The sequence below is a fragment of the Thunnus albacares genome, chromosome 15 (assembly GCF_914725855.1).
Source record: "Thunnus albacares chromosome 15, fThuAlb1.1, whole genome shotgun sequence".
NCBI classification, from domain to species: domain Eukaryota; kingdom Metazoa; phylum Chordata; class Actinopteri; order Scombriformes; family Scombridae; genus Thunnus; species Thunnus albacares.
In genome coordinates this window covers 15,841,290-15,864,553 of record NC_058120.1, presented here as the reverse complement: position 1 = coordinate 15,864,553, position 23,264 = coordinate 15,841,290, and the positions used below count along the sequence as shown (strand labels likewise).

At 39.4% G+C, this 23,264-nt stretch overlaps 2 protein-coding genes across 2 annotated transcripts; one reads left to right on the top strand and one right to left on the bottom strand.

The window, feature by feature from the left end:
- Positions 1–601: 601 nt before the first annotated feature.
- Positions 602–7,981, bottom strand: LOC122998127 (snake venom 5'-nucleotidase-like). The gene is made up of 9 exons (XM_044374764.1): positions 7,094–7,981; positions 6,733–6,955; positions 6,279–6,467; positions 5,710–5,907; positions 5,131–5,285; positions 4,673–4,781; positions 4,412–4,561; positions 2,878–3,078; positions 602–1,764 (listed from the first exon to the last, which is right to left on the bottom strand). Exons 1-9 carry the CDS (start codon positions 7,436–7,438, stop codon positions 1,607–1,609), a joined length of 1,728 nt encoding a protein of 575 aa, XP_044230699.1. The 5' UTR covers positions 7,439–7,981; the 3' UTR covers positions 602–1,606.
- An 11,483-nt stretch (positions 7,982–19,464) lies between these two features.
- Positions 19,465–22,194, top strand: htr1b (5-hydroxytryptamine (serotonin) receptor 1B). The gene has a single exon (XM_044375398.1). The coding sequence runs from the start codon at positions 19,884–19,886 to the stop codon at positions 21,015–21,017; it is 1,134 nt and encodes a 377-aa protein (XP_044231333.1). The 5' UTR covers positions 19,465–19,883; the 3' UTR covers positions 21,018–22,194.
- Positions 22,195–23,264: the final 1,070 nt, after the last annotated feature.

Sequence of the window (23,264 nt, the reverse complement as noted above, 5' to 3'; positions counted from 1 at the left end):
GATACCATCTTAAAGACTGTGCTAAAAGATAAATCAGGAAGAAATGATGAGGAAAGGAACTATTTTTAATTTCATACAGAAAAGCAAGATGGAAAAAATTAAGTATGTTACAGTTTATAATTAAATGAATGATCATGATTTATGACATCTGTAATTCCAAGTGGCAGCTTAACATTTAGTTTACTGCTAAATGCAAATGTCTCTTAGTACTCCAATTGGGTCCATTTATGATTAGCTGAATGATACTCAAGTAAAAAATCTGAATATTTGATTTGGAGATTTGCTGCTTTCACCAGTTTGATGTCATTGCACTATATTATGAGATATGTTACAGTTAATTAGATAGTCTAAGATGGTACTTGGCTCACTAACTTAAATACATTAAAATACTATAGATTCAATAACATCATTTAGTACATAATAATAACAAAAACTTGATTATTAGCTAAGATACAAGGAATGATGGAATAATCATTAATTGCAGGCCTATGGCTCTATGCACATGAAAAGTCATGACTTATTTTGATTTGTCATCACAACAGGCTGTTCTTTCAATATGCAAAAAAGTGAGAGAACACCTTCCATTTCCATTTTCAATTTATTATGATAAACTTACAATAAAGTACTTTATAAAGATGACTTTGAAATGAACAAAGATGATTACAACTGACACATTCATAGTAGTTTCCCAGTAGTACATATAACACAAAATTACAACATAAAAAAAACATATCTGTTATATCAGTTTAACAACCGCAAAACTTCAGTGTTTAACAGATTCTGAACAAGTGTTTACTTCTTCCACCTCAGTGTGTCTTCTCTCTGCGTACATGTATACTGGCAGATTCTCAAAAAGATAATTCACCCATGAAAACAAATTAAAAAATGACAGCTTATTTAAGGCTCATATTTACAATATATTGCTGTGTAGCAATACATTTGTGTCTGAACTTGATGAACAACTTGATGTCAAATAGCTAAGGTTTTATAAACAATAACCGTGCTGTGTTAACTTTCTGAGTAAGTGGTGTCCAATGAACTGGAACTAAATTTAAGTAAGTTCATTTGAATTCAGATGTATAAACACTTTGGAGTTCATGGCTATTCAGTGAGTGGAGGCAGAGGTCAAGCAGTCCCACAGCCTTCCCTCTGATCACTATCTCACCAAGAAGCTGGACATTGCCCTGCAGTTTATACTATAAAGTAAAGCATTGTCTGTACACTGTCTTGGATTTTAGACATTCATAAGAAGGTGAGGGTATTTTTCAGTTTTTTTCAGATACTAAAATGACATGCACTTTCAAGTCAACATTATTTCACTTTATTTCTATACTTTTTCCATATTTAAGTTGTTCATCTAACACATTTTTGTGTAAAATAGTGTACAGAACTCCTTTAAACAGCTGTTTAAATCATTAGCTGATTCGTGGGATTAGAAAAAATGCTGTCTGGCTATTGAACTTACCCTGAGGCTGAACCTGGGATTACTGTTGTCTGCTAGTTATCCTTGAAGGCAGCGAGATGGAAAGGCAGTTAAGCAAGTCCCAGAGGAGTTTCCAAACTTGCCCTTCAGTTTATCACAGTTTCCTGGATTGCACAAAGCCAATCAGAGGGTCAGGGACAGACATAAACCCTGCAGCAACAAGAAGAGGCTGTGGGCTGCAAAGACAGCCGAGTTCCTGAAAGTGATCCGGCCTTCCACGGCAGGGTACACGCGCTTCATGTCTGTGATGTATTTGGAGAAAACAGTGATGTCCATATCACCTACAAGAGGTGGGAAAAACAGCTTGGTTAGTTTTTAAAAAATATTTTCCATCTCCATCATCAGGGGCCTGATTCATGGCCTCTTGTTTTGTCATCTGGATGTTTTTGGTGTTCTGTGAGTTCACCAGTCATGGAAGCAGATATCGTGAATATCTGCTTCCATGACTGGCGCACCGACCCTCCCCAACCGCTATCATAACCACCTGCCCCCCTAGCACTCCAGCCAGCTGCTTCTCCCCAGGTCAATGTGAGCCGTCACTGTTGGAATGACATATCTTCCTGAGGATGCCAATTCTCTCTTGGCTTCCCAGTGGCTCTGGTCTTTTTTTAAAAAGTGATCTAATGTTGCATCTAGCTGTGTGTTGTTGTTTACTGGGAAAATGCAAACAGACACCTCAGCCATGTTGGCACTACTCCTTTCTGCGCATGTTTAAAAGTACCTGTTCTCAGTGCTTTACAGTGCTACAAGCTGTGTTTGCAAGTATGAGACAGCTGCAGTATAGAGCCATATCAAAACATAATCACCAGACTGAGTTTAAGTAAGTTCAATAAATAATAATAGTATTTAACTGGCTTTCTTAAATGTATGTACAGGCACTCTTTCCTAGGCCATATGATAAGCTGCAGTCATTGGTTTCTTCCATCAAACAAAAATGCATTCACATCCATTGTGCATTAAGAATTGTTTGGACTAAAACCATTTCCTCTCTTTCATCTCTGCGCTCTCGCTGACCTGTTTGGGAAATTCACTTCTCAAGTGCTTTTGCAAAGACACTTAAATGTGATGTGTGGTGGCAAGTCTAGTAGTCAATACAGAAATTTCACATGCCTCCCAAGTGTTTTGCACTCTTTAAACTCCTATATATCCCCTATAACAAGCACTGATGATTCAATTTGACTTTATCTTCCAAATATTCTCCCAGAGTCCATCAAAAGCATTGGTTGGCAAACACTGTCTCCTTGCTCAGCTTGTAGATATTTTTCTGGAAGTACTGAAATAGGCTGTCTTTATACATCACACTAAACACATTTACCTTACAAACAAAAAGGAACTTTCATTTCAAGTAATCTCATCTCACACAATCACATTACCGAACCACCTCTGCTTCCCACCTGTGTTGTGTTTTAGCAACTCGTCCTTGATCATAGTGAAGCCATCACCTCCGCCCACTATGTATGAAGGCATGACCACAGTGTAGGTCTCCTCCAGGTCCAATGGTTCATACTTGGGCACACGGCACTTAGTGCACAGCATGGACACAGACACAACACGCTCGTTTACTGGCCTAGAGAGGTCATACTCCACATGAATGCCTGGAAATGTCAAAGAGAAAACAATGGATATGTTACTTTTACTTAAGTATTAATGTTCTCGATGCACATTAGTAACAAGTAAAACAGAGGAATAGTTAGCTGTTTAGCTTAGCTGTTTCCAAATGCTTCCTGGTTTTAGGCTAATTGCTTCCCACGCTGTAGAAATACAAATCATGGTTTTTACACAGTGGTTTTTATGTGGATTAAACAAATAAGATATAACTTGTTAATAAGTGAGCTTTAGAGGTGCTGTTAGTCACATATTGTTACCTTCAGACAGACCAAGGCTAGCTGTTTCCAGTCTTTGTGCTAAGTTAAGGTAATTCAAGCTTCATATTTACCGTACAAACATTAGAGTGGTATCAATCTTCTCATCTAACACTCATCCAGACTACTACTTCTTGAATACAAAAACTGAACAGAGAAGGTAAGCTATTAGTTAAAAGGATAAGGTTGGCAATTTTCTGTATTTTTCTTATTGTCAACAAATGTGCAGAGCCAAACCAACAATTAACTCATCCTACTTGAAAGTATTGTGTGTGTATCAAAGCCTGATATATCTTATTCTTCTGTGCCGCAGACCTCAGCTATTGTCCAAAACCTATCAGAAATGCATAAATGAGCCACACTGCTGCACTGGGTGATATCTTCCTTCAGCATGCAGACTGCAGGCATGTTAGATTGTTTAGAAATGGCTCCAAAGACTAGTAACAGCGATCACATTTTTAGTCTCAGGAGAGTAGTTCCATGTACGGCAGATGCCACTGCGTGTGCGTGAGAACACAGTTCCGTTTACAGTGCTTTTGACTTTGTACTGAAGTTCTTTGAGACATTTACAATGTAGTACAAAGTCAAGAGGTTGTGATATGTAGCACAACAAGCTAGTGAAGCTCTGTAAACAGAACCACATTCCCGCACATGCATATGTGGCATCTGCCTTACATAGAACTACTCTCTAGAGACTGAAAATGTGATCACTGAAACAAACTACCATGGCAGTAATCTTTGGGGCGGTAACCCAGTGCAACAGTATGGCTTATTCTCATGTTTTTAATAGTTTTTGGACAACAACAGAGCTCTGTGGCACAGAAGAATATGATATATCAAGCTTTGGATACACACACAGAAGAACGAAAAAGGAAAGAAAAGAAAGAAAGAGGAAAAATACATAGTACCAGTCAAAAGTTTGGATACACTTTCTCATTCTGGGAAGGTGTGTCCAAACTTTTGACTGGTACTGCAGAAAACTGCCAACCATATCCTTTAATATTATTCTAAGAGTCACTCAATTATAAAACAGTGTTGGTAGATGAGCACAGGAGCGCAAGGACACCTGAGACTTGCAGAAATTCTCCAGACATGCTTCCATATCTGTGAATGGAGTGTTCAAATGCCTTTTTCACTGTTGATCCCTTTATCTGGACCAAGTCAAAGGTTCCTCCAAATGGTAAGACGGTGAGAACCTCTTCCATAGTTATGGTACCTAAGAGCAAGAGTAAGTACATTATAAAAACAGCTGCGGCCAGTTCACGTACAATAAGTGGCCTTTGTAGTGAAACTCTACATTATTCTGTAGAAAAATCTGTTAAAGTACCATTGTTGTAGCGCTCGTTTATAGCTGCTCGTATGGCTCCACTATTCAGCATGCATATGCCCACATGATTCCACTGCTGCTCACTTGAATGCTTTAAATTGTGATAAATCTGACAACACAACACAATAGAAAAGAAAATGTTACATGTTGACTGGGGACTTCCTGGAGATCTGGTGAGTGGTATTTACGTCAGCCCCTCCAAATCCCTTCAGCCTTCTCAATTCCATGAATTCCCTTCTAATGTTAAACACTGGACATGCACAGACAGGATCTGAGCTTACAAACAGGGTGAAGTTGATGGTCTCTGTTACAGAAAACATGTTCATGTATGCCAGAAAAAAAATCCTTTTGTCACGTGGTTAATAAAGTAAACAACAGAGTGAGTGAGCAGCTAAAACCTTTAAAATATGTGAATGACTGGCTGAATGAATGTACTGAAGGTTGCTTGTAATTATTACCATAGCATCACAGATCATGTTTCCAAGGTTACACTCCCAAAATCGACAATCCTCAAATGTCCCATTGAGGTAGACTAACGTCTGCCCAACGTACTGTGAGGAGAACTGAGCCAAGCCCTTCTTCCACTTTTCAATGTCAGCAAGGATCTCTGGGTCTTAGAGTTTAAAAAAAAATTAAGCTTATGAAAACAATGATTTAAGAAAACATGAGACAAGCTTATTGCATTTTAAATGAAACCACAAGAAAGCTGCAATAGTTTAGCAGACAGAGCATGCATTATACTGTCCCATGGTGTTTTTTAATGAATAATCTAAAGGTGGAAGTCCAAACTTTTGTTTCAGCAGCTGTGTAAACATCATCAATTACCAAAATTATTCCAGGATGTACACTTAATTATTTATTTACTTGAGAAATGCAGACAGACATGGCTTGACATATCTTAACATCACATCAAGTCATTTTAACATTATATTTGATTTAACGACTGATTTCAACTTTGTCCTTTCAAGCAGTGACGCACCAAAGTCTAACATGGGCCGTGTGTAATTACTGAAGCACAGGCTGCTTCTGCAGTTTACCTTGAGGTATGCTGCTGTCCATTAGGATGGGGTTCCCATCAGCTTTTACCACGTTCCCGGCTTTGTCAAAGGTAACCTTCAAGTATCCAAGGTATTTCCCAAATGCAAATGCCTGGACCACCGGTACGTTTCTCCCATCATTAGACGTCACCATGAAAGGGTACGGACCTGCTGGCACTTCGGTGGATGGGGGCTTTCCTGCAGCGAGAAACAGTTTGAAGTTTGCTGTGCACTGCTTCTCACTTCCTGTTGCAGTGGTAACAGGTAAGGGAAACCATGCTTCTGCTCTTGCAGTTTTAAACTTATTTCATGCATCTGTGAAGCACATTACCTATATATATATATATATATATATATATATATATATATATATATATATATATATATACATACTGTATATATACTGTATATAGTATAGTATAGTATATATAGAGTGTAGTGTGACAGTTAAAAAAGACAGATTTCTGATAAAAATCAATCCCAGTTAAGAGTTACCAGTGTGAATTTCAACTAATATAAACCTTATCCAACAAAATAAATTAGCGGAGAGTACAGTACAGTACAATTACCAGTATAAAGGAAAGTGTTGGTGTGTCCTCCAATGACAACATCAACTCCTCTCACTCGCTTGGCGATATCTTGATCCACATCAAAGCCAGAGTGTCCCAGGGCGATGATCTTATTATAGCCCAAAGTCTCCAGCTTATCAACCTGAACTTGGAGCTCCTTCACCTCATCCTCAAACTTTAGGTGTTGGCCTTAAGCACAGAAAAGAGAGAGAAAGGGAATTTACTAAGTTTACATTAACTAAATAGTGGTGAGAAAAAGAGGAAGAAAGATAAATTGTGACTAATTAACAGACTGATAAAGGTTAAAAAGAATTGAATAGCATCTGTTGAACATTAAACAGAAGGAAAAATCTCAGGTACTGCCCTAATAAAACTTAAACTCATTGTGCACATGAAGTGCTGCATGCAACACTTTCTTACTAACTTCCATATGATGCTGATGAACATGTTTTACCTGGCATGGATAAGAATGGCGTCTCTGCAGTGGTGTATCCGACCACAGCCACGTTCTCTGAGCCCACACTGATGACTGTGTATGGCTTGTAGTAGCCGCTGAGTTTTGTTGCCAGAGTCTGGTCAGGTATTATGTTGGCGCTCACCACAGAACAATTTACATTCTGGAGGAAGGGCTGGATCAGACCCTCCACCCCATTGTCAAACTCATGGTTTCCAAAAGCCTATGAACACAAAAAGAACATGGATTTTTATAAAACTGATTCAATATTTTTTTCAATTAATGACCATTCTTCCAACGCGCAGTTCAGTCATGTTTATTTCTGATTCACATTTAAAATCACGATTAAAAGAATGTTTACCATAGCGTCATAACCTAGTTTGTTCATAAAGTACGCTGCTTCAGCGCCTTTATAGTAGTTAAACCAGACAGTTCCCTGAAACTGGTCTCCAGCATCCAGAAACAACACATTCTTCTCCTTTTTCCGGATCTCCGACACTTTGGTGAACCTCCTGGCGACCCCAGCGAAGCAGGGACCACCGGCCGGACATTTCCCCGAGTCCACGCTGGTCTCCTCGATCCGTGCATGGTTGTCGTTGGTGTGAAGCAGTGTCAGCTCGAAAGTCGACCCTCGGCCCAAAATGTTTAAAAGCAGAAAGAGGCAGAGGGAGGTGAAGGGAGCGCGCCGACACTTCCAGACGCTCATCGTGTGGCTGTGCGTAAAAACGCACCAGTGACCAAGAATGTATAGCACAAGAAAAAAAGGCGTGGGCTTTCCCTCTTAAGTGGGGAGGATACTCTAGGATCACAATATGTTAGAAAACGTCTGTATCCATGCGAACCCGTTCCAACCAAGGAAAAAAATGTAAAAACAGCCAAATTCAAACAGTAAGGTAGCTTTTCTCTTTCTAAATACGGTGAAATACATTTTGATGCTTTTTGGAGCCAAAACCAAGAACAGATGTTAACCGTTGGCTACTGTAAGATTTGACGGTAAAATACAGTAGTGGAGGGACACAGTTAAGCCACATGCAACCATCAGCATCATATAACCATCGTTCATTCTCCTTTGTGGGATCAAACCAGGACTGCTACATGAGGAAGATGAAGGAGAAACTTCAACAGAACAGCTTATGCTATGTCTGGAGAGGCATGAAGAGTATCTCTGGATACAAAGAATCCAGGAGCGGACAGCTGGTGGGGGATGTGGATTGGGCAGGTTAAATCTGTTTATCAACAGGTTTGACTCTGACCCTTCCCCTCAGACCTCCACTTTACTCTGTGACATGTCTCTGCCACCCCTTCCCACTCCGCCACCACACTCACTTCAACCTCCAGACTCCTGCCCCAACTCTAGTCCACAGACCACCTTCAGTAACGATGCCCCTCCCACACTACCGTCTCCTAGCCCCTCTAGGCAACCTATTCATGTGACTCCCCTGGCACTATCAAGTGCAAGCTGGACTGGACAGAGAACACCACAGCCCTGTACAAAAAGGGCCAGAGTCGTCTCTACCTATTGAGGAGACTGAGGTCCTTTAGTGTACAGGGACCACTTCTGAAGTCATTCTATGACTCAGTGGTGGCACCAGTCATCTTTTATGCGGTTGTCTGCTGGGGCAGTAGCATTGCTGCAACAGAAAAAAAGAGACTGAATAAGCTGATTAGCAGGGCTCGATCTGTCATAGGGTCCTCCTTGGACACCTTTGAGGTGGTGAGTGAGAGGAGGATGATGACTACACTCCGGGCCAACCTTGACAACACCTCCCACCCCCTGTGCGAGTACCTTTGTGCCCTGGGCAGCTCCCTCAGCAACAGGCTGCTCCACCCAATCTGTTCTAAGGAGTGGCTCTGCAGATCTTTTGTCCCTGCAGCTATCAGATTCTACAACAACAGTCATCACTGCTCAGACTGGTCATACTGGTATCATTAGTGGTGGTAGTAGTAGTAATATTATCATATTATTAGTAATACTATTGATATGTGTTACATCTCCTCACACTGACCCACCCAACTCCAGGTCATCTTTTTACATATCCTTGCACGTGTCACTTTGGAGCAGCTACATCTCGGGTTTTTGCACTTTTGGCTGCTATGTATTTGCTGTTTTTGTGTGCATTATTTATTTATATAGACATTCATATGTTGTGTTTGTTGCCTGATTGTTACTTGTAGTTTGCTGCTGTAATGCCTAAATTTCCCTTTGTGGGATCAATAAAGTTTCATCTTATTGTATCTTATTTTATTTTATTTGCAGCCTTGCAACAGCCTCTTATCTTAATCAAAAAACTACAGACTATACAGAGCTCAGCTGCCAGGCTTAACTAAGAGGCACAATCACAATCATGTTTTAGGATTGATTTTAAGATCTTATTGATTACCTTTAAGGCTCTTCATGACCTGGCTCCAGATTATATTTTAGATCTTCTAATCCCTTATGAACTTTTGTGTAGTTTGAGATCCTCAGGCAGAGGTCTTCTGTCTCTTCCAAAGTCCGGGCTGAAAACTAAAGGGGACGGAGTCTTTGCCATCAGGGCCCGAGGCTCTGGTGTGACCTGTCCGAGGAATAAGACTGAGTCAGTCAGTGTCTTTCAAGTCACCTCCTACAACCTACTTTTATCATAAAGCATTTTACCTGAGCTGCTTGCTTATTTTACTTGACTTTATTTGTTTTTAATGTTTATTATGTATTATTTTGCATTTTACTCCCTTTGTATTTTATAATGTGAATATTTTATGGCTTTTAGTTTGTTTTAATCTCTCTGTTTTTAATGTGTTTTGTTTTTATTGTAAAACACTTTGTAACTGTGCCCAAGTGGACTTTGGGCTAACCAGCCATCTCAGCATGAGAGTCTCTATACATTTGCATTTAGTAGACTATTTATTGTATTTTAAAGTTGATGGACTTTATGGAAGGCAGCTCGTAGTTAACCCTGGTAAAGCATCTCTTCTCTTTGCTTGGTAAAGTAAAATTGACTAACTTTAACTCAGTTTCTCATAATTTTAATTAAGTCAAAATATTTCTTTCTATCTTAATTTTGATTTAGTATCTCATAGTTGTATTTATTTATTTTGTCTTTTTTCTGGAAGAGCTAGGCTTCTATTAATGGAGGCTCTCCTTCCCAGAATAAATTATGAAGAGACACTTCAAGAGACAATTATAGGTAGCATAACACAGAGAGAATAGTATTTATTAAGTGCCCTTCACTGTAGAGTTTCCTCCTCCCCTCAGTTTCATGAATGAATGAATCACTACTCTCTACAATCTATATGGAGTAAAAGTGCTGAACTTATTTGTCTGTTGTGTTGATACAATGCCCTCCACCCACTAGCACCCCTCAGTGGACAGACTAAAGACATAACCACAAACAGTACAAGCCACCAATTCTTTAATGGCTGATATGTCCTCATCAGTAACTGAACCTTACAGTGAATGTTAATAAAACTGAGTAAACAACTGTACTTTTTATACCACTGCTTGTAACTTGAATAAATCAATTAACTATTTTGGCTTTTGAAGACACTTTTTAGCTGTGACAGTCATGAGTCATGTGTTTTCTGTCACTTCTTACATGTTATTTCATGTCATGTCATGTCTTTTTTGAAAAAATAAAATGCTATAAAAGGGTCTTAAAAGTTGCTAAGTTGGCAACACTATGTGCAAGCTAGTGGAGTATAAGATGCAAACAAAATGGGGCCTGCTCATCAGAACTTTGCTCTATAGTGCCACTAGTGGTCAAAAACTCTACAGGGTACCTTTAAAGGTCCTCAAGATCAAACAGCACACTTAATCACAATTGTAGTTTTACATATGAACACTGCCTGGAAAGTTACTGTGCCTTGTAGCCAGAACAAACTGAACAGGGAGGCATTCAATTTTCACAGGGGGACTGGACTTTAAACATGGTTGGAAATCTATATTTTTACAGGGAAAAAATGCCAATATCACTGTGTGACAAGAGAACCCCTCATATTAACCCTCAGGGGCCACATCAGTTGTCAACGATCACAAAAGCACTCAGTTCATGCTTTTAAATTTTTGGACACTTTCCAAAAATAATAAAAGCGATACTTTGATGTTTTATGTACGTATTTATCTAATGCAACCTATACAAACAACTATGTACTGTTTTGAGCGGCGAGCTTAACCTTTAACCTTGTGGGTCACCCTTAATCTCGCGGTTATGTGTGAGATTTGATGGTTATGGTGCACCTCTTAAATTAGGCTGTTAAATCACAATTAAATTATGCACAAAAACAGGTTTTATCTGCATAATCTCAAATGTAACCACCAATTCAAAACACATATTTTTTTCTTCAATTTTGTCAGATGGAGGGTGCAACATGGCATAGATAGGTGGGTACGGGTGGGGGAGCACAAGATGTGTCACGGAGGCCATTGCACCCCAGTGCTGCCCGAAAGCGATGGGCCTGAAAGAGAAGCCAGCAACACCAACTGGTGTAGGCTTGACATGAAACAGTTTGCAGTATTTGGTGCAGAACAGCCCACAAGACTGCTAAAGGTTGCATCTGGTGCAATTTGACACAGGAGTTGACACAGTTAGACAGATGGTGTTGTACTTATGAAGCTGAGGTATAAACATTCTTCACAAACACACACACAGAGAGATATTGGGTTTCTCCAGCCATTGAGGAACACTAAGTCCTCCTGCTTTCTCCTGTTTAGTGCTCCTTGGGGGGCTCTAAAGGAGGCAATTCATTGTACAGACTCTCTCTGTGATACCATAATCTTTTATTCCATGTAAACTTTCAGTAAATGCAGCTGTGGTGGAGTGGGTTAACTTTCTGCTAGTGGGTGTTCATGGGCAAGTGTTTACCCAATTAATCATCTGTTCTAGACTCTTGAGTTGTTCCTGGAATGAAACAGCAGCTGCAGTTCACCTTTAACAAGAATTTCTAACATTTACATTACATACATAACAATGTATCCCAACCTTGATTTTCAGATATTGCTGACAGGGTGATAAATTTCAGTGTAGCTTGTTTCTAACAGAGCCAAACATCAACCTCGTGCCCCTCAGTAGCTTCTCCTTTTCACACTCCACGAGCCATCACCCACACCAACACTGATGTGTGCTATTAGCGCTTGTCTGCCCACTGAGGATTAGCCCGGTCGCCTCCTGTGTTTTTTAGCACATGAACTTCACACGTATGTAAGCAAACATACACACACAAACAAAATCAGCTTATTCCTCAAGGAGGCAATAATCAATTTTCATCACACAAACTCAAGTCCTCCTCTGCTCACATCTCAGAGCAACATGTCAATTACAATGTTTGCGATCTATACCGCTGGGTAATCTTCCCTTAATTGTTAAAATGAGGCCATCTGTGATACTGTAGTTGCATACCGTTGATGTTTAGAGGGAGAATGCTTTGCATTATGCAACAAATCCTCAGTGATTGACACAATGGTATCACTGCAGCATCGTCGCCACAGCTTAATAAATCAATTTCTACGCTTGCTTCCTTTTCTGCCATGTGTGGACCAGCTCTAGCTCTTCAGAGTGTTGATAAAAATGATAACTGCCTGCAGTCATTTTCTCATCTGACCATACAGTTTCTAAATGGACTCGGCCTCTTCCACTTAAGCCAAAATGAGTCTGACCACAGTAATGCAGGCCTGTTATCAATCAGCAGTTACCACTTAGCTCATTTCCTGTCACATGCTCCAGGGAATAAAATTCTGCACTATACAGTGCATTTAGTGTACATTTCTTCCCTTCCTCTTAAGCTGTGTGCTAAAACGCTCTACCAGCAAGCAGACCTCATTCACTTGAGTGGCCCACACAATATGCACACTGAGGGTCTCCAAAAAATGGGGCAAAAAGCCCTCCAAAAAGTGACATAGTCCCCTACGTGGTGGCAACAGCTCCTTCATAGGATCATCATCAGATTTAGAAAGTTTCAACCCAAAAAGAGTCCAGTTCTAAACTCTCTGATACATTTTTAGCTGGATGCCTCCGAGAGCTGATTGGCGGAGCAGAAGGAGACATATGCCATCAGACCAGGCTGGGGCGCACTGCAGTGGGACAGGTTCTCAACATTTGTCCTATATCTGGTTCTGTCATTGTGCTTTAAAGCAGCCTTCAGATTATACACAGTGGTGCAGGATCTTATTCTGTAAAAGTAGTGAGACTACACTATAAAAATACTCCAAAGTAAAAATTTGTCATTAAAAATTGAATAATAAAAAAAAAGGAAACGTAAGCAAAATGTACTTCATTATCAAAAGTTAAAGTATGTGTTAAGCAGCATGGACCCTTTCACACTATTGTATTATTGTATTATTATATTATTGCATTATTGTAAGCAGCCTTTAAATATTGTAGCTGGTTAATTACTTTATAATTAGGTAGTTTAATCTATAACAATGTATCAATATTCATAAACCCAAAAATATGTTTTGGACTTAAAATCTTGATCTGGAACTACAGCTATCAGATAAATAGTGTAGTAGAAAAGTAGAAATATAAAGTAGCATTATTGGAAATACTTATTTCAAAACTGTACTTAAAGGACCAGTTGTAGGATTTAGTGGCATCTAGTGGCGAGGTTGCAGATTACAACCAGATTACACCCCTCTCTACGGCTGTAGAGATGATATCTTTTTAGAATCCAGATTCCAAACATGGCTGACCTAGCTCAGCTAAGCCTGGTCATTCCTCCTGTGTCTCATCTCATAAACATTTAGATAAGAAGGAAGAACCATTCCCTACAGCGATGGTTTTGGGTAGGTGGAGAGGGAGTGTTGCATGTCTAGACAACAGGGGATCTGCCCTGATTTGAGTTTGCCCTATTTGGTCTCAGTCACTTTCAGCTGTCAGTTATCAGGGATATAAAGAGACGACCACAAGAACAAAAAGGTCACCCCAAAAATGTGTTAAAAGTGCTTATGACGTCTAACAAAGTGCTAAAGTGCAAATAAGTGCTGTCGAAACAGTCTTCTTATAATTACATGTTAATACAACATCACACCTTTGTGTGTTGCGACTGTCACTTAAAAGCTGCATTCACTATTTTTTGACTAAAGTGAAATGTGTTGCTCACAGTGGTGAACCACAGAGAACCACACCTGAATAAGCAGTTCCTCTCAGGTCTATATTTCAGCTTCTTTTAACACATCGTTTTGGTTTTATGGCCCGTAACTTTACTGCTTTCTCTCAGCATCATTTCCAGATGTAACAGGCAGCTGTTTTATGTGAAAAAGCTCTAAAAAATCCCTAAAAACCCCATTATATCTTACCTGCCTAGCTGGTGAACACTGAGGAGCATTTAGCAGCTAAGAAGTCAGATACTTAACTTGGGAATTGGCAGAGACCAAAACAGACCTACATTCACCAGGTGGCCAGAAACATGACATGTGTGTTGCAACTGTAAGAACTTAGGTAATAATATGTAAATGTTATGTTATAGTTTGCTGTGCTGCTCCCAAGTGGCCACAAAAATCTGCATGTCTGTTTAAGATTTGATTTAGTTCCCTTTTTGATATTGAGTCTTGCAGAAATGTTTTCCACCTGGAACACAATGTGGATGCTTCTTGGCAAGAACTTGGTCCATTTACTAGCTGACCTACTCAGGATATGTTGAAGTGTCTAAAAATGAATGAACTCATGCCAGAATCCACATGGACTTTTATTCTGCCAGATGTCCAGTTTCAAATATGTAACTATATATTTAGAATTTTAAATCATTAAGTGGATGAATTAAAATACAAATAAACTGTGGAAAACATATATTTGCATAACATTCCCCACTTTATGAATAAAAAAGTTGTTAAAAAATCTCAAAATATCCGCATCATCCAGTGCTTGCATGTGGTATAATGCGCTGACTTTAAGGCTTGCTGGATACCTCATTACTTGACTATAAATAGGACTTGCAGGGCCAATGTGAGATTGGATGTAGCCAGTGACTGTGCTGTGCTGCAATGTGTTTAGAGATAACAGAAACAGAGTCACAGAAATTGCTCCATGCTACTCCTACTGAACTGGGTCACTCACACTGGAGCTTTCTCACACAGAAAACTATAAAACATCACATTAGGACTCTAGTTTCTAATACAAATGCATTCAGGTTCACAAGATGTATGAAGTGTTTCATGTGTACGTCTAAATGTGTGTTTTCTTCTTGTTCAGCTGCACATAGCACCTAATAAAAATGGATTTTAGAGCAGAATTGATGATACAGATAGCAGATACCTCAGCAATTAATGTTGTGTTTTTGCATGTTTTCTGAGTGAAAGAGAGGGTGTGAAAACAGAAAAGAGTGCGTGTTTTTGTTTTGTTTTTGTGTGAGGGGGTGCGCATTAGCAGGGCCAGACAGTCATGGTCAGTCAAGTCACTGAGCCCTGCCCGACTATACTCTCTGTTGAGCTTTGATACAGAGGATGTTGTTTGTCATTGCTTGCAGGGAAATTCAAGAACACAGAATGACTTTGTATATGATAACTTTACTGAAAAGTAAACATTTCAATGTCCAGCAGAAGCAAAATATACAGTTATATTTTGTACAACAAGGTCAATAACAGCTTTCTGCAACAGATGCAGTCTATCCACAAAAAAGAAATCATTAACACTAAAAGCAATCATCTGTGATGGGGGAGACATGGCACACTGCTAATGTAATTTCCAAGGGTATCAAAGTCATGTATGAATGCTTTATGGATTATTTTAGTAGTTGAGTCAATAAAATAGATATCATTACACTCCATAATGTTCAATCTCCTCAGAAAAGTATCACAACTTTACATAACTCTAACCCATTACGGTATGTTAAGTTTTTTTTAACCATGTAAATGTTGATCCTTATGAATGAGTTCAGCTATAAACTGAAGATTATATACTGGAAAATTTCAGAACTTCACATTTATGTCATGACATAGACACTAGCCAAACACAAGGACTTGTCCTCAAAGTACTGTTCCTCTAGGGAAACTTCAACTTCATTCAACATCAGTGGAAACAAGCCTCCCAGTAGCACATGTCTTAGAGAGATGTTGATGGTCCGTTCCCTTTTTCCTGCCATAGATTATTTGTTCAGATGAATGCATCGTTAATTTGCACCTCAGCGACATAACTTCATGCTACATCAAACTCTGAATGACCCTCAACTATTTGACACAAATGCCCCTGCTAGTTTTTAATGGGCTTGTCCGAAGTTTTTTCATGACAAAGATTAATTTAACTGTTGAGAACACCTTCACTAAGAAAATATAATGACTGAAATCAGCTTTTTCCATCTTTGGTTGGAGGGAAAATCAGCATACTCATGGATCACTGTCTTGGATTTTGTGTGCAGTGAATCAAATGCATGAGATTAATATCAGGACAGTCACAGAGGTTAGTTTTCTTTTAAGAGAAGAATAGCAGTGATTATGTAGTGCTGACTTTTATAAAAGACAAAACCATGTTTGTTAGCTTACTACACATGTGGCCTGAACATGTGGCACAGCGACGACCTTAAGATCATGACCTACTGACCCAAGGGCAACATGAGGAATGAAAAAAAAATGTTGAAAAATACATTCATATGACCACACATGATTCACATGACTGGTCATGATGTGAATATTATGCAAGTCATCTACACTTTGATTGCATAAATCATGTCTGTTTCATCCAGATTAAGCTTTGAAGATGCTTACTATTAGCTTCAGTGGAAATACCAGCTGCTGTTCTGGAAAGTCTTGAAAAACAATGGACGAAACAGACTGGGTATTAACAGAGTAACAAGGTATCGTTCATTATTGTAAGGTAATTATTCATCATTTTAAGGTAGAAGAAAAGAAGAAAGGAGAGGAGAGAAGACAGCTCAGGTGAGAGAAAAAACCGGGAGCTGTCCCTGGTCCTGATTTAGCAGTAGCTGTTTTCCATTAACTGTATAGTGCTGAAAAGTGCCAAAGTATCAACAAGTCGCAGGGCATGTCGTGGTTATAACACATATATTTTTCTCTGTATGTGAGTCTCCCTCCGGTCGTAAATGTGTTTATCTTCTTGTTCCTTCGGTTGGATGTTTGAATTTTACTGTGCAGGATGATGTATGTGCAGCGTTTGACACTTGAAGGATGTTCATCTGCTGAACTTTCTCTGTGCTCACCCAAAATTTAGAGTTTAAGGTGGGCACCTACAGGTAGGATTTGTAATATCACCACTACTCGGAGTCAGATGTGGTCCAGTATTCAACTTACACAAGTGTGATGTAGGAACTTGAAACCTCCAGTGCACATACACTGAGAATGGACTTTACAGTGAAGTAGGAGACATCTTGTGGTCAGCAGTTAAACTTCTGGACATAAGAATATTTGCATATTCATAGATTCTGGATTTTTTAATGAGGGAGAAAGAGTAGATGCTTAGACACAAATTAGTATTCAAATTAGAGTATTTTATATACATCTTAAAACATGACTGGAGGGGATCTTTAATGTGTCCCTATCTATCACTATCTAATAATATCACTTTACAGCCTACATCAAACTTGACTGGGTTTTACAACTATGAGGTCAAAGGCCAAAATCAATTTAAAAAGTATGTGTGAATAATGTGATTTCTGGAACATTGCCTCAAAACTTCTAAAACTTCTACAAATTTCAGCTGTTAACAAAACCAGCTGAGCACCACAGATGTAGACAGTAAAGAGTGAATCAGAATAATGTCAGAGTCAATGGAAGTGACGAGTCAATTTCAATTAAAAGTTGCTGATGAGGAAATGTATAAAAGTGGAAGTGGAGATATGATTGCTACAATCCACTTGAGATGAGAAAATATATAACACTAGATTCATTATTCGAAGTCATTTCAGTTCCTCATTTTGGAAAATGGACAATGTCCTGGTGTGTGTGTGTGTGTGTGTCTGTCATAGGCTACTTTTAGGGACAAATTTCAGACTGAAGACCAGTTGATTGGGGATATGGCTTGTCTGATTGGGGACAAAAGCTGTGTCACCCATTGGTAAAACGCTGATTTTTGGGACAGTGGTTATGGTTAAGATTAAGTTAAGTCTCCAGGATATGAAGGTAAGTCTATGTAATGTCCCCAGAAGTGACCTAGCACAAATGTGTGTGTGTGTGTGTGTGTGTGTGTGTGTGTGTGTGTGTGTGTGTGTGTGTGTTGGTGGAGGGAGGGGGTTCATTAATTTATCTATTTTCTGAGCAGACTAGAAATTAATTTCACAAAAATAACCAGGCTATCGAATAGATTGCAGCCTCTGTGAAAGCAATATGTGAACTTGAGAACCTACATGATGCATTGCATGAGAGCAAGAGGTTCACAACCTTGTGTGTAACTGACAGTGACCCAATACCAACGTCAATGATAGCCGGTTTCACACATCAGAAGTGCCAAAAGTGGTGGAAGTCAAAGTGTGTGAATCCCACATCCTAAATTCAGTTACAGTATATTGTCTGTTTTGAGAATTTAAAAGGATGCTGTGATGTTTTGACACTAGAAGGCAGTTTTCATATTCATCTGTTGAAAGTGGAAAGTTTCTTTGCGCTCACCTTAAATCTGAGTTTAAGCCATGTACTTACGAGCATGATTTGTGACATCACAACTAGTTTAGAGCCAATCCTGGTCCAGTATTCAACTTACACAAGTGTGATGTGGAAACTTGAAGCCTCCAGTGCACAAACCCTGAGATTGGACTCTACAGTGAAGTAGGATACATCTTGTGTCCAGTTAAACTATTAACTATTAACAATATTTGCATATTTATAGATTCTGGATTTTTCAATGAGATAAGGAACAGATATAATTTTAAGGATTTTAATGAGGTAATTTGACTTTTTTTTTGGTGGAAAAACTATATCAGACACACATTATTATTCAAAGCAGACTGTTTTGTTTTTTTTTTAAAAAAAATCTTATAACATGTCTGGAGGGGATCTTTGAGGTTTATAAATTATAACTAATGGCTTTCATTAATAGTTATTACATGCTTTATAGATCAGTTATAAACATGAATAAAAACACCTCCAACAGAAAGTCTGACCTCTGACAACATAACTGAAGGGCATTTAGACCAAAACGTATATATATTCACAACGTATTCAAGAGTTACAACTGCAGATTTGAACTTTTGTAGGAACATTAATGGATGAATTAAGTTATTAATGGATGTTAACATATAGAAGTGCTTATGACTTACTAACTTTTGCTGGTGACTTATTAGAACATGGGCAACACAAATTTGTAAATGCAGAGTTGATGTTTATTATCCTTTATAAACGCTTTACTAACTTATAACTGCAGACTTGACGTCTTATTAGAAAGAGCAGAACTCTTGACCCAGTAATGACTTAATAATGACTTGACTGTTAATGACTCAACAGCCAGAGAGGTTTTTCACAATATGGCAGCCCAAAAAGTTGTTCTTTATGGTTTATAAGTAATCTATAGAGAATCGCTAATGACTTGTTAGGGAGAAGTACATGGTGCATGGTGATAGAAGGTAAGTTTTCCAATTCAAATCACAATGTTTAAAGTGCACATGTGACAAATGAGAGACACTGGGCACTATGACCCAGCAGATAGCCTACTCTTCCTGGAGAGAGAGAGAGAGAGAGACAGAAAGAGAGAGAGAGAGAGAGAGAGAGAGAGAGAGAGAGAGAGAGAGAGAGAGAGAGAAGGCTGTGATCAGTGGTGCTTGTTTGATGCGGAGTGTGTATAAAACCGAGACTTTGGGTCGGCTCACCATTCAACCACAGGGGCCTTCAGGAGACACAGCTCTGGAGAACTTCTGCCCTACATGCGGATTATCTGTGACATCTTACCCCAGATGTTGGGACATCAGGACGCACTGCTCATCACTTACACACAAACTTTTTCTGACTTATTTGTTGCGTGTATTTACAGTTAAGAAAAGTTTGCTTTTATGGCTAAAAAACGGAAAAGTGTGAATTCCTGCGAGGAATGGATATTTACTTCCAAACATCGGCATCTGTGTATTAAAATCTAATGAAACAGAAGAAAATGAGGAAGAAAGGAATCCATATTTATACTTCAGACTGTGCCATTCATCTGGCCGGATGGCACGGATAGTTTTACCACCTCATCAAGAGAAAAGGGGGCACCTTAAAGACAGACATCTCAGAGGGTGAAATAAAAAATGACAAAAAGTGACTAAAAGTTATGGATCACTCCGGTCAAGTCGAGCCGACTCAACCGGTGAACACCACAAACGACAGTTTTGTTACAAATGCATCCACGGTGGATAAGAGCGCAGAGAGTCTCGCCTATCAGATCAGTCTGGCGATGATTCTCTCTGCCATCACGCTCGCCACCACTTTATCCAACGCGTTCGTCATTGCCACAATCTCCCAGTCGAAGAAGCTGCAAACTCCTGCGAACTTTTTGATCGCCTCTCTGGCCGTCACCGACCTGCTGGTGTCCATTCTGGTGATGCCCATCTGCGTCTCGTACACGGTCAACCACACATGGACGCTCGGGCAAATTGTGTGCGACATCTGGCTGTCCTCGGACATAACGTGTTGCACCGCGTCCATCCTCCACTTGTGCGTAATAGCGCTGGATAGATTCTGGGCCATCACGGACGCGGTGGAGTACTCCAAAAAGCGCACGACGGGACGCGCAGCCGGGATGGTGGCCACAGCTTGGGTCATCGCCATCTCCATCTCCCTGCCGCCTCTCTTCTGGAGGCAGGTGAAGGCGGGGGGGCTGACCGACTGCAACGTCAACACGGATCATATTTTCTACACCATCTACTCCACCTTCGGGGCATTCTACATCCCCACATTGCTGCTTATTGTCCTCTACGGGCGGATATATGTCGAAGCTCGGAAGCGGATTCTCAAGCAGTCCCCAAAGAAAGTGGGGAAGAGACTCACCTCGGCGCACCTGGTCACCAACTCCCCCGGATCCGTGGCGTCCACCACCTCTCTGCAGTGCAAGAGACACGACACTCCTTCAAGCGACACCGGGTCTTCAACAAGCGAGAACCAGGTGAAGGTGACGGTGTCGGACGCGCTTTTGGAGAAGAAGCGCATCTCAGCAGCCAGAGAGAGAAAAGCGACAAAGACACTGGGGATAATCCTCGGCGCTTATATTGTCTGCTGGCTGCCGTTTTTCATATACACGCTGGTGGTGGCCACATGTGACACATGTTTAATCCCCGAGTTATTTGACTTTTTCACCTGGCTGGGATATCTGAACTCCCTCATCAACCCGATCATATACACGATGTCTAATGAGGACTTCAAGAAAGCTTTCCATAAACTCGTACGCTTCAGATGCTGCAGGTCGTGAATGTGAAATGTTCCTTCATTCTCCAATAAGATTTATTTTTTGATATAACATTTTAAAAAGCATTAGAGTGTAGAATAGTTAAAATAAATGACATTTCTATGACTCGCGTCTAGCAAACCAGTATAAATTGTGCATGCAAAGGGTAAAAAAAAATCCATGTTCAGTATGAAGACTTAAAATGACAATTTTCATAAAAGAAAATCTGCAGTGAAATTGTTCCACATGATTTTCACGGATTTAAACCTACATAGTTATTTTCTTAAATAATTATGTGAAATTAGCTCAAGCCACTGGTAGGCTCAATTCTTTAAAAAAAAAAACAAAAAAAAACTTGCTTATATTAAAAAAATAAGATTTAATATTGAATTTAACACTAAAATACCTATGAAGATGGACATTTTTTTTGCAGTGTGAGTGTTGGAAATTCCACTTTCACTTGAACTTGTCATATGTTCTCATCTTAATTGGTGCATTTGCTCTGTTGAAGGAGAAAATCCAATGATGGGTTGTTAATATTCTGTACGGATCCCTGTTTAGGTTGTACAGTATGTTAAAGCAGCACAAGGCGCTTTATTCCCATGTGACGAGTGATGATTGACCCAGTAATGCCAGCTGCACCAAGCAACACAGATCATAAACATCTGGCATAGTTTTATCAGTCAAATATATAAAGTTTAATCTAAAAGACCCAAGATTCAGTTGCATAATGTATATTTATTAATTTTATTTTTTTGAAACTGATGTATCCTGAGAAATAATAACATGGATATATATTTTGATTATGTATTGGGCTGCTTGCTGCTACTCTTTATGGTTGGCATTATCTTTTTTTCATTTAGAGAGCCATATTCAGCTAAAAAAAAAAAGACAAAAGTCTGTTTGTTGTTCCAGACATTAAGAAAAGATTCATACAAACAAAGAAACTGTGGCTAATATCCACTCAGCAGAGCTGAAAGCTGATGATAAGGTCAGTTTTGCTTTGTGTGGGTTTGTTTGCTGCTACATTAAATCTGTATCTATGTCATGTTCATGCGTGAAATGGTTTGCCATCTCATGGCTATAGAATCTGATTTACTGCTTCGACCTGAAGAGCTACAGAAATAATCCTGGAGATCTGTCAGAAATAAAAGTATGTTGCTCTAAGAATTTATCTGTTCTCATTCAGAGATGCTGTGCAATAAAGGCTTTCAAGTATTTGTCACAATTGTTCACAATTGTTACCTTTAGATGTAATGAAGGATTAGAGTAATGTGCCAAGCGTATCATGATGATGTCAAGATGAAGTCCAACAAGCTCTTGAGGCACTCACAGACATGACACAGAATTAAACAATACACATCAGTTCAGATGAATGTGCGTCATTGACACATCAGCTCCTCCTGGCTTTTTTATTCTAAGACAGGATTGGGATTCTGTTGAGGTTATGATTTTCAATATGGTTTGAACTCCCCACCATCTTTCTGTCCTTCCAGTCGCTCTGCTGCGTTCCTGCAGGCAGAGGAGGACACAGTCTATGTGGTCAACAGCTGTCACAGTTCAATAAGTCATGAGAGCGACGATGGGCAATGCTCTTCTGGTGTACTTCACATACACAGAGTGAGCCACTCGTATTGTCAACACACACACACACACACACACACACACACACACACACACACACACACACACACACACACACACACACACACCCTTTGGCTTTCCATATATGAATTTTCATACGCCTCATCATGCATGAAAGATGATTGCACCTGAGCAGGCAGATGTTCAAAGAACCACAATGTCTAGGATTTTCTGTGGCTGTTACAGTAAGCTGAAAGACTGAGGAAAGTGACAGGTTCAAAGATCAGCCACTGCAAAATTTATGAGCAAGGACTCCCAGAACTCCCTGGTGGAAAGTAACAAAGTACATTTACTCAAGTACTGTACTTTTTTGAGGTACTTTTATTTTACTTGAGTATTTCCATTTGATGCTACTTTATATTTCCACTCCACTACATTTCAGAGGGAAATATTGTACTTTCTACTTTACTACATTTATTTGACAGCTTTAGTTACTTCACAGATGAAGATTTGACACAATGGATAAAATAACAAGCTTTTAAAATACAACACATTGTTAAAGGTGAAACCAGTGGTTTTCAACCTTTTTGACATCTTACAAAAAGCAGTGTGTAGTCGGGTCACATTTCAGATGTCTATGAGTTGTTAACAGCTCCACCAAATAGTGATTTTTCCCTCTAAACTTCT

Coding starts and splice junctions, on each gene's coding strand:
- htr1b (XM_044375398.1), top strand. CDS start 19,884: ATGGATCACTCCGGTCAAGTCGAGCCGACTCAACCGGTGAACACCACA.
- LOC122998127 (XM_044374764.1), bottom strand. CDS start 7,438: ATGAGCGTCTGGAAGTGTCGGCGCGCTCCCTTCACCTCCCTCTGCCTC. Junction 5,286..5,709: donor GGACAGCAGCATACCTCAAG/GTAAACTGCAGA, acceptor TTAAACTCTAAG/ACCCAGAGATCCTTGCTGAC. Junction 4,782..5,130: donor ACATGATCTGTGATGCTATG/GTAATAATTACA, acceptor TTGTGTTGTCAG/ATTTATCACAATTTAAAGCA.